We start from the raw sequence: 12631 nt of genomic DNA, 5'->3' as shown, positions 1-12631 counted from the left end.
ATTCACCCCCTGCTTACCACCCTCCAATGGCTTACCATAACACTTCAGATAAAATCCATGTCCCCAATCCTAATTTACTAAACCTTCCATGATCTGACACCCACCCATTTCTCTGATCCTTTCCCAGAACTCTCCCCATTCCCATATTTTAGCCATACTGGCCTTTTTCTACTCTTCAAACATGTCAAGCTTGCTCTCACCTAAGGTCTTTTAGTAGATGTAATTTTTCCTGAAATTTTCTTTGCTCTGATCTTACATGGCTGCTTTCTGTCATTTAAATTACAGATCATACTTCATTAGACAAGACTTTTCTGATTACCCAATCACAAGAAACCATCCTGTCTTTATTACTTTCTCTTATTTTAATTCTCTATATAGTGCATATTATAAGCTTTTTTTTTTTTTTTGCTTTACTTGATTACTATCCATCTTGCCCACTAGATTGTAAGTTTCATGAGAACAGGGCCTTATCCATCTGGTTAATCACTGTATTTCTTATACCTAAATAAGTGCCTGTTACAAAGGAGAGTCTTAATAAGTATTTGTTGAATAAGCAAATGAGCAGACATAAATCTGTAGGATGTTTCTAAACTTGACTGAGCCTCCTAGTGATTCTGCAGGAAAAAATAAAATCAACAAATCTCTCCCAATCCAGATCCAAGTATCTAGGGAAGCAAACATGTTCTAGAAGTGACCTGATTCCTATAGGTAAGAGCATCCTAAAAACAGCATGCACTAACTGCACTGCCATTCAAAAACTACTGTACTTTCTAAGTGCCTACTAGACATATTTGAGATACTGTAAGAAGTGCTGGTGAATAAACTGACAGAGTGCCTATCCACAAGGAGCTTGCAGTTGGTACCTAGCAAGCAATGAAAGGCTATTCACCTTCCTAGAACTGCTACATGCATGTTGCTTAAATTACCTGCTTCAGGGGTGGAAAAGTTGGCCTTAAGTATATTATAATGGTTAGCAAATAAGAGTCTAAACCTGTCTTATATCTAGCTGCTTACCAATTTCTATACTGGAATTTTGTGTGACTAATTAAAGTTTTATAAGACTACGATATTAGTTTTATTTTAATTTTATTTTTATTTTTTTGGCCATGCGGCACGTGGGATCTTAGTTCCCTGACCAGGGATTGAACCCTCACCCGCTGCGGTGGAAGCGCAGAGTCTTAACCACTGGACTGCCAGGGAAGTCCCTATGCTATTATTTTATTTTTTTTTATTTTATTTTTTTCGGTATGCGGGCCTCTCACTGCTGTGGCCTCTCCCGTCGCGGAGCACAGGCTCCGGACGCGCAGGCCCAGCGGCCGTGGCTCACGGGCACAGCCGCTCCGCGGCACGCGGGATCCTCCCGGACCTGTGGCCTCTCCCGTCGCGGAGCACAGGCTCCGGACGCGCAGGCCCAGCGGCCATGGCTCATGGGCGCAGCTGCTCCACAGCACGTGGGATCTTCTCGGACGGGGCAACAACCCGGTGTCCCCTGCATCGGCAGGCGGACTCTCAACCACTGCGCCACCAGGGAAGCCCCCTATGCTATTATTTTAACTAAGTATCTAGTTATTAGAGACTTAGCCACATGGAAAGAAATATGTGGCACTTGTGGAGGTATGACAAAAAACTGAAATCAAATTAAGCACATAAAAGAGGAAAAATAAAAACTAGAATCAACAGTACCACAGCTCACTTCTGGTAGTTCTGAGGCACCGATCTCACAATTTTAGTTCCTAGAGTTCAAGTATCAGAGACTCCAGTATCCTCAACATTAGAGAATCAAGAGACAACCTCATGCAAAATAAATGAGACTTAGAAAAATAAGTCATATTTGCATTTTTCTATAGAAAAGTGTAATCTATCTCTTTGGTTTGGCTTTGGTATAAGAGCAGAATGCTTACTTATAAATACTGTATAATATATAACTGCTCCTTTGCAATATGTTTTTATTTAAAGAAATGAGCTCTGAATAAAAGCTCTGAAAAAGCTTTGTTGTTTCAAAAATACACAATTGTTCCTTTTGTATTAGAACAAATGATACATAAAAATGAAACCATAAAATGCAATAGGAAACATACCATTCCATAGGCCTGCTGTTGGACCCAGTTGATATAATCATTCCGTATGTCTATCAATTCTTGTACTTCATGTATATAAAATTTATCATATTGTATAATCTGTCCAGTTTTCTCATTTACCTACAAAAAACAAAAATGTAATTAACATTCAATTTAACCAGCACCTAAGAAAGAGACTGAAAAATGTTTAATAGAAAAAGATTTGAGATTTCTTAGCTATTTTCTCTTCTTATAAAAGAATAATTTACTGAGTGCCTACCATATGCAAAATGCTAGTTAAGTGCTATGGGAAACACCAAGATTTATAAGATGTGATATCTGTATTTAGTGTCTCAAAATCCATTAAAAAATATTTATGTAACCACCACACAATAGGAGATATGTACCATAAGTATATATAGTATACAAAGACTAGAAACTATAAAGTCTTCTGGTTGGGAATGGGACTTAAATAATATTAAGAATAGCTAATGCTTGTTAACCATCACTCAATAGTGGCATCTGATTATAATAAACTAAGAGGATGACATTTGGGTAGGATGTGAAAAATGAAGACAGTGCAAATTACCATCCTAGAAATTACTTACTAATTACAAAAGGAAAAACAAGTGTTAACAGTGGAGACCACCACCTTAACTGAGTGATCAAACTAACCACCACCCATACTGGGACAATCAAATATTATGTTCCTGCTGGGACTTCCCTGGCAGTCCAGTGGTTAAGACTCCACGCTTCCACTGCAGGGGGCGCAGGTTCGATCCCTGGTCAGGGAACAAAGATCCCACGTGCCTCGAAAAAAAAAAAAAAAAATTTCCCTGCTGACATAATGCAACAGGAAGTACAGACATTATCTGTGAACCAAGAAAATGTCTAACCTGAATCTAATCAAGTCCTTGATTTAAATTCCAGTTTATAGGAAATACAGGAAAAGAGGAACAAGTTAAACATCATTATAAGGAAACAGACAATTATCCTAATTGTAGGAACTTTACAAGAAGACTAGCCAGGACTCTCCAAAAAGTCAAGGTAATGAGATCGAAAGGCGGGGGTTATTCTAAATTAAAAGAAACTAGAAGAGTTCTAGTGCTGGATATGGCAGAGTACTTTTTATCAGACTAATCCTCCTGACAATAACAGTTATAATCTCTGGACAGTATATTAAAAAAACAACTATTTAAAAACTGGAGATCAACCCAAAGCAGGCAGAAACAAGAATGAACACAATCTCTGAAAGAAGGAAAGCACATGTTGAGAACCACATTTTTTTTTTAACATGGGAGTACTTCCAAAGCAGCATAAGGGGTAGGGGATGCAGCACATGCAGAAAGCAACAGTTTTATCAGACAGAGAAGTGTGAGATTGAAGCTGCCAACATGGCAGACAATGAGGAAGAAAAATCCCAGAAAGGAATCCTGAGGACAAAGCCCCAAAATCCGCATGTAAACCCCTCCCACAACTTTGGCTAACTCTTAAACCATGAAAGCACAAGTGAGATTTGGGGTGGGGGAACAGGGACGGACAACACCCCAACAGAAAGCAGCAACTGGGAGGCTACTCTTAAGAGTACATTTCAAGACAAGCATCTCCAGAGGGAAAAAAGGTACATTTCATAATAAAAGAATTAATTTATCAAGAAGTCATGACAATCCCAAATAACAGCGCTTCAAAACACAAGAAGGGAAAACTGACAGAACCACCATCATCATTAGAAGTTTTAACACCCCTCTCTTGGTAACTGATTTACAAAAAAAAAAAGAAGGGCAAAATCAGTAAGTAAGGAAGATTTGAACATCAATTTCAACCAAATTGAACTCACTGCCAAAGGGAGGGAGGTGGGGGCAGGAGAGAAATAGGTGAAGGAGATAAAGAGGTACAAACTTTCAGTTATGAAATAAATGAGTCACAGGTATGAAAGTGTACAGTGTGGGAAATATAGTCAATAATTATGCAATATCTTTGTATGGTGACAGATGACAACTAGACTTACCATGGCAATCATTTTGAAATGTATAGAAATATCAAATTATGTTTTGCACCAGGAACTAATATAGTGTTATAGGTCAACTGTACTTCAAAAACAAACGCATAGAAAAGGAGATCAGATTTGTGGTTACCGGAGGTGGGGGTGGGGGGAGGGGGGGAGTGGATGAAGGGGGTCAAAAGGTACCAACTTCCAGTTATAAGATAAATAAATACTAGGGATGTAACGTAAAACAACATAAATATAGTTAACACTTCTGTATGTTATAGTATGAAAGTTGTTAAGAGAGTAAATCCTAAGAGTTCTCATCACAAGGGAACAAATTTTTTTCTATGTCTTTAGCGTTGTATCTCTATGAGATAATGGATGTTGAGTAAACTTATTGTGGTAATCATTTCATAATGTATGTAAGTCAAATCATTATTGCTGTACACCTTAAACTTATACAGAGCTATATGTCAGTTATATCCCAATAAAATGGAAAGAAAAAATAGAACATTCCACCCAGTAACTGTACATGGGAAGCTCACTAACATATATCATAACCCGGACCATATAACAAGCCTTAATAAATATCGTTAAAAGAATCCAACATATACAAAGTATGTTCTTTGACCACAATAGAAATAAACTAAAAGTCAATAACAAAAATATATTTGGAAAATCCTAGAAAACTGGCAATTAAAACACTTCTAAATTACCCCGAACTTTCCTTGTATCCATCAGAGAGCTAAAGTCACAAGATAACCAAGTCGCCTGAAGTCCAAGGATGGACAGATACTTCCAAAGAAATGGGTCACCATGGCAGAGCAAGAGGAAGTTTAGCACTGTCATATAAGCAGCGAAGAAGAAATCAGCTAAAATTCTAAGAAATTGCTTAAGGCTGAGTATGGGATAACTTGAGAGGATAAAACCCCTAGGAGCCTCAGACAGTTTGCACTCACTCATAGACTCTTGCCACAGACCTCTACTGGGTGCCCAGGAGTATGAGTGGAAACAGGGCAGGAGATCAAGAGACTCTCTCAGTGGTGCAAGGCATTGGCTGCCTCTGTGAGAAAGAAACAAGGCCTGCCACCCTGTCCAGATCCTTCTCTCACACAGAGAAAGCAAAAACTTTAAGCCACTGAGGAAGGGGAAGCAAATTCTATGCCATATTGCTGGAGGAGAGGAAAAATCCTCAATCCCTGGCAAGAAGGGGGACGAGAACTGTCCTGAGCCCAGAATCTTGTATCAGTAGCGCTAGAGGCTCTCTACTGCTGGGGGTGGGAGCAGAAACTTTGAGAAAATCCCATCCCCGAGACTCTGGTACACACCCAGCTATCTACCTAAGACCAACACTATACCACAATAACAAAGAACCTTTTCTGTCCCTTCTCCTCTACCAATCTTGAAAGCACTAAGTAATAAGCAACACCAGCTCACCACTGAGGAGGGGCAAAAGTGGGGAGAGAAACCCCTCTTTGGAGCAGGCATGCAGAGTGAAGCACAAACACTGAGAAGAAATCTTTGACATTTCACCTTCACCTTAAGCATCAGACAACATTAGAGGAATCTGAGGTCTCCAGTGCAATGAAGTTAACTACAGCAAACTAAAAACTCAATTCCAGTTCAACTGCAGATTAGACTGGCTTAAATCCCTACACTAACAACCACATAAGAGGTATACACATACAGGATTTAAATCTAATTACTTCAGCGTTTACTATTTTACAGACAACCAAAAATTGTGAGACGTATCAAAAAGCAAATAAGTAAATAAAACAAAGACCACATAAAAAAGTCTAGAGACAAAGTAATCAACAGAGCCAGACTCAGAGATGACTTAATGAAAATAAAAACACAACACATCAAAATTTGTGGAATTCTGGTAAAGCAGAGCATAGAAGGAAATTTATAGCATTAAATGATGTTAGAATAAATGGTCTAAAATCAATGATCTAATAAGCCTCGGCTCAGGAATTCCCTGGTGGTCTAGTGGTTAGGACTCAGCACTTTCACTGCCATGGTCTGGGGTTCAATCCCACACGCTGGATGGCACAGCACCCCCCTCCCCCCCAAAAAATGCCTCAGCTTTAAGAACCTGGAAAATGATGATCAAATTAAGGACAAATCAAGTAGAGGAAAGGAAAGATATGAAACAGAAAACATAAATTACACTCTATTTATTTTTTAAATTTAATATTAAAATTTTAAATTTCCCAAAAGAAAATTCCAGGCCAAGACAGCTTCACTGGTAAATTCTATCAAACATTTAAGGAAGAAATAATACCAATCTTTTTTTTTTTCCAAGAGGTGACATATCTAAGTGGTTTTGTTTGTTTGTTTTAAATTATATATTTATTTATTTTTGGCTGCATTGGGTCTTTGTTGCTGCGCGCAGGCTTTTCCCTAGTTGCGGCAAGTGGGGGCTACTCTTCGTTGCAGTGCATGGGCTTCTCATTGCAGTGGCTTCTCCCGCTGCAGAGCACGGGCTCTAGGCGCACGGGCTTCAGTTAGTTGTGGCACATGGGTTCAGTAGTTGTGGCTCGCAGGCTCTAGAGCGCAGGCTCAGTAGTTGTGGCGCACGGGCCCAGCTGCTCCATGGGCATGTGGGATCTTCCCGGACCAGGGCTTGAACCCGTATCACCTATACTGGCAGGAGGATTCTTAACCATTGTGCCACCAAGGAAGTCCCAATAATACCAATCTTAAACAAACTCAGGAAACAGAGAAAGACAGATCATTTCTTAATTCACTTTATGAATTAGGATAACCCTGATACTAAAAAGCTGATGAGAAACAAAAGTGACTAGATCAACATCGCTCATGAACACAGACATAAAACCCTCAACAAAATATGAGCAAATTAAATCCAACAATATACATAAAATAATATAAAATGTCCAAGTGGAGTTTATCCCAGGAATGCAAGACTGGTTTAACATTCAAATATAAATGAATTTCACTAAATTTCAGGAAAAAAAGCTAAATAAATAAATTGTTCATCTCAATAGATGCAGAAAAATGTATCTAACAAAACTCAACATCCCTTCATAATAAACACACTCAGCAAACCTGGAATAGAAGGGAACTTCTTCAAACAGATAAAGCCCACCTTAAAAGAAAACAAAACAAAAACACAACTCTACAGCTAACATCATATTTATGGGTAAAATATTAAATGCTTTCTTTCTAAGATGAAGAATTAGACAAGAATGTCCACTGCAACCATTTATATTCAACACTGTACTGGGAAGTCTTAGCCAATAAAATAAGGCAAGAAAATAACATGAATGTGCACATAAAAAATCCAAATGAATCTATAAGAGAAATATTAAATTGATTTATCAAGGTCACAGAGTACAAGGTGAAAACTCAACTAAATTTTGCCACACTTACAATAGAAAGCCAACTAAATTTCTCCATACTAGCAACAATCAGAAAATAAAAAATTTTAATTATCATTTACAATAGCATCAAAAACATTAGAGTTGAGCAGCTGTAACAGAAACCATGCAGCTCACAAAGTATAAAATATTACTATCTAGCCCTTCATAGAAAAAGTCTTCAGACCCTTGCCCTACAGCCAAACTCTTTCTACCAAGAAAGAAAACATACCCAATAATTACACACAAAAACTCATTTGCTTTTCCCTCTCCAATATTTATGTTTATAAATATATACATTAACTTTTATATTACATTGGACACTTAAAAAATTTAGTGACACTTGGGACTTCCCTGGTGGTCCAGTGGTTAAGAATATGCCTGCCTGGCTTCCCTGGTGGCGCAGTGGTTGAGAGTCCGCCTGCCGATTCAGGGGACACGGGTTCGTGCCCCGGTCTGGGAAGATCCCACATGCCGCGGAGTGGCTAGGCCCGTGAGCCATGGCCGCTGAGCCTGCGTGTCCGGAGCCTGTGCTCCGCAACGGGAGAGGCCACAACAGTGAGAGGCCCGCGTACCGAAAAAAGAAGAAAAAAAAAAAAAAGAAGATGCCTGCCAATGCAGGGGACAGGGGTTCAAGACCTGGTCGGGAAAGATCCCACATGCCGTGGAGCAACTAAGCCCGTGAGTCACAACTACTGAGCCCACGTGCCACAACTGCTGAAGCCCATGTGCCTAGAGCCCATGCTCCGCAACAAGAGAAGCCACCGCAATGAGAAGTCCACACATCACAATGAAGAGTAGCCCCCACTCGCCACAACTAGAGAAAGCCTGCGTGCAGCAACAAAGACCCAAGGCAGCCATAAATTAATTAAACAAACAAACAAACAAATAAATAAATATGTTTTAAAAAGTTTTAGTGACTCTTGTTGAAAATGATTCATGTGCCACTGACCTCTGATATATCCTTTTCTTTATCTGGAATATTTATTATTTTTAAAGGTAAATTTTCTTTCACCAATAGCAACCAGTGTTTGAAGTTTTTACATCCTGCAGATATGACTTATGTTTTTGAAAAGAAATGCTATGTTAGAATAAAAACTAACAATTTAGAAATCAGGTCTGGTTCAGGAACAAACAAATTTCAGTCAAGCTTAAGACTTGGTGGGAAATGATGGCTGCTAGTTAATTCAGACACAGTGATTTAATAACTAAAGATAAAATCAGTTAATATTGCTTTAAAAATAGGGAAATTAGGCACTGAACAGAAGACTGATCCAAAAGATGTGGATACAGATTTACATATAAAATCAACAGTTTAAAAAATATATATAAAAATACATTTGTATGGTAGGTAAGATTGATAAGACATTTTTTTCAGGAAGTCTTCTTTAATTCTTCCGAGTTATGTGCCCTCCTGTGTGTTTTCATAGCACCATTCATTTTCCTTAATCTAGCACTTACCATGCTGCATCATAAATGCTTATAATCTTTTTTTAAAGCATTTTTACAAATATTTATTTATTTGGCTGCACCAGGTCTTAGTTGCGGCACTCAGGATCTTCGTTGCGGCACACGGGATCTTTAGTTGCAGCATGTGGGATCTAGTTCCCTTACCAGGGATTGAATTCAGGCCCCTGCACTGGGAGCGTGGAGTCTTAGCCACTGGACCACCAGGGAAGTCCCTACATTTATAATCTTAACAAGGGCAGAAATCACATCTTTTCCTTGTCACTGCATCACTACTGTTTAGTACCATGATAAGCACATAATAGGCACTCAGTAAATATCTGTAAAATGAATAAAAAAGAAATCATATGGTAGAAGTTCAAAACAACCTATACAATCAGTGTTACTGCCCAAAATGTACAAAATAAAATCTATGTATGTTTGATCATAACATTTCGCATTTTAATTACAGTTTAGTATTCTGATTTATAAACGTGAGTTCAGAGGTGGTATATGGTAGTATACATATGTCTTATATGTTTGGGTTTATTTAAGGGTTCCTTGCAAAAAAAAAGGGGGGGTTGAAAATCACTGACTTAGAAGATTAACATGATACGTAGCACTTAAGCTAGTCAAAGTAAGTCTTTTCTTTTGTCATTATTAATATCTCTATAATGTACTGTGTGAAAACTCACAAACTACTAAATAACACAATTACTTGCCAGCAAACTCATTTACATGGTAATACATCCATTCCTGACAGCAGGTACCAAAATTATCTTTCTTGTGATGCCATTTGGAGCACTGTGAGTAATTTCTAATTCAAAGCTTCCCAAGGGACATGTCATAAGGGAGAAACAAGTCATTCATATATCCTGAAATGATCAGGAAAAAGAGTCCTGCTCTATAGTTCCTAATCCTACTCCAGGATTAGGTCAAGAAGGAAACTGTATGAGAAACTTTTCCTAATTCTTAACCATGGAGCAGAGAGAAGAAATATATACAGTTGTCAGACATAAGGTGCCTTCAAAAACACAAATCTCTGATTAGCAATTTACGTTCCACTAAAGATGAAAATGAATCATCTCTGATAGTGAATATCCAGTTATCTATGACAGATTAGGATCAAGTAAAGTTTTCTCCAATGTAAGAGGTAAAAGAAAGATAAATGATTGTCCTAAGGACTCCCAGTAAGAGATGCTTATGAAACTGATACCATTATTACCCTGCTTTTGAGTACTTAACAACTTCAAACAGGAACATTATTACCCTGCTTTTGAGTATGTAACAACTTCAAACAGGAACATTATTACCCTGCTTTTGAGTATGTAACAACTTCAAACAGGAACTCAGTTTCCTCATGACCAAATGAATCAAGATAAAAGTAGCAATTTCTCATCCAAATGGTAGTGGTGATAACAAAATCTCTGAATGTATAATAATTATATATATTATGTAATCTAAACAATACATCAATCCTGGGAAACCATCAGGCCATTATTTCAATCCTTATTCTATAGATGATTCTCCATTTGCATATGTGATAAAGACAAAGACTTGTTCAAAATCACACTGATAAGAAGCAGCACAGATGGAGTTAGAACCATGGTCTTTTTTTTTTTTGCAGTATGCGGGCCTCTCACTGCTGTGGCCTCTCCCGCTGCGGAGCACAGGCTCCGGACGCGCAGGCTCAGTGGCCATGGCCCACGGGCCCAGCTGCTCTGCGGCACGTGGGATCCTCCCGGACCGGGGCACGAACCCGTGTCCCCTGCATCGGCAGGCGGACTCTCAACCACTGCGCCACCAGGGAAGCCCCATGGTCTTTTTTAACAATACAATGTTATCTGTCATCTGGAAGTATAAGCCTCTAGATCTAGGGACATAAAATGAAAGCAAAGAACCATCTAAACATATATTACTATATCTGCTGATACAGAAGTACATTAGAAACAGCAGGGACTTTGGAAGTCGATTTGTATTTGTATTTCAACTCTGCTACTTACTGGTTTATGACCGTTGATATTCAGATTAAGGGTCAAAATATAACTGTAAAGAGTTTAAAAAGTTAAATGAGGGATATATGTAAAGTGCTCACACGAATTAGTGTACATTGGAGGTTTCTAATCTTGGCCACTGTTACATTATTTTCCTTTCCCTTTCAGCTAGCAATAATTTAGGATCCTTGTTCTAGCATGGCTCCATCAAAAAGGTCTCTGGAGATGGAACCCCATAGTGTTCTCCTCAACAGAGACTGAGGCTTCTGAGCCAGGCACATAAATTACTTGCTCAAGTTCTGTCTGTAATCATGAAAGACAAAACGTTCAATTTCCTCCTCCACTTCTCCTTCCCTCACTTTCATTGTGGAAAAAGACACAGCTAAGGGAAAAAATTTTTTTAAGAGGTAATGCAGATAAGAAAGGGGGGGGATGAATAATTATTTGGGAAGAGGGTCCTGCTGACAAAGGATTCACTGCAGTAGCAGGAAAAGAGAGTCCAGAGGAAAGAAAGAATCTAATCAACCTCTTGAATCCTAGACAAAAGGCATAAAGAAAAGTAGAGACCCATTTCATGACAACAGAATATCTTAACAGCAGTTTACTGCAGAATCCAGTTAACCCTAAAGTGCTGCAAGAAAGCCTTGGACTGGGAAAGGCAAACATAAGAATGACTTATTTCCCCCTATGAAAAAAAATGGCTATCATATCTTCAGTTATAATAAGAGAAATGACTTGTTTTTCTAGAGAGCTTAGACATAATAAATACAAAAGAAAAAAGTTCAAGAAGTAGTTGAGAAAGTACCCAGGAACTTCATTAACAGAACAAAAAGGAAAAAATTAATGGTCCATAAGGGTTCTTTCTTACAGAGAACAGAAGGACTTATCTCCTTTACCCTTTATCATTTACCTTAGTACCAGGCAAGAAGGGTGTGAAAACACTAAAGAAGCTGTTAAGGGGAGGAAAATAAAGATTAATGGTTCATATGGGTTTTTCAGTCATTCTAGAGGCTAGAAACATATCCTTCTCCCTTAGGCCATGTCTTCCAAAATAGCATCTTAAAAATACCAAATGGCACAACAGAGATATACCTACCAGCTGTCAGGGATGTCTCAAATCCATCTTTAATTAAACAGCTGAGACTCTACTTCTTCATATAACTTTGAACTGCTACAAGTGTAAAGGGGACTATTTCTTCCACTGGGAAGAAGGGCAGGAAAGAACAATAGGCAAATTAATGAATTATATATGGTTCCAATTTCAAGTTAGTCATCTGTTTCAAAGGTTGTACTTTGACTGAAGCTATTAGTACCCAACAGCAAAAGGAACATGAGTTTAAATGTTCAAAATCACAGCTAGGATGAAATCTCGTTCATATTATAACCATCAATAAATAACAAAAAGCGTATTATTTAAACAAACAAATCATGTTCTTCAAATAAAACATAAGGAGAATCTAATTCATTAGCATGCTATTGTTCTGCCCAACTACAGACAAGTTATCGATAAACGCCTAACAAAGTCAAATAAGACCAAAGTATAGATATATTCTTTCTTTTAAAGGAAAATTTAGATAACTTCTCCAAATTCCTATATCTTTTGTGTCAATCTAATTCTGTAATATATTCATGTTAAAATAAACATCATCAGTCTGTTAGTGGCAATGGGGAGAGAGGAAAATAAATGGACTATTGGACATACCCTATGTAATATTTCTAAAACCTTTAATGCGGTATGAAGAAAACTGTTGAAAATTTTTCAGAAGG

At 38.1% G+C, this 12631-nt stretch overlaps 1 protein-coding gene across 1 annotated transcript in view; it reads right to left on the bottom strand.

The window, feature by feature from the left end:
• The window catches only part of HERC4 (HECT and RLD domain containing E3 ubiquitin protein ligase 4), a 130533-nt gene that overhangs the window by 38500 nt on the left and 79402 nt on the right, over window positions 1-12631 (bottom strand). Inside the window, 2 exon segments of the mRNA XM_007456472.1 lie at window positions 2079-2198; window positions 12567-12631. The exon segment at window positions 12567-12631 is cut by the window's right edge and continues 111 nt beyond it. Coding sequence (XP_007456534.1) covers window positions 2079-2198; window positions 12567-12631 — 185 coding nt within the window.

This window comes from Lipotes vexillifer, unplaced genomic scaffold, assembly GCF_000442215.2.
Source record: "Lipotes vexillifer unplaced genomic scaffold, Lipotes_vexillifer_v1.1 scaffold520, whole genome shotgun sequence".
NCBI classification, from domain to species: domain Eukaryota; kingdom Metazoa; phylum Chordata; class Mammalia; order Artiodactyla; family Lipotidae; genus Lipotes; species Lipotes vexillifer.
The sequence above is the reverse complement of the archived record's forward strand: the minus strand, read 5'-3'. Positions and strand labels throughout refer to the sequence as shown.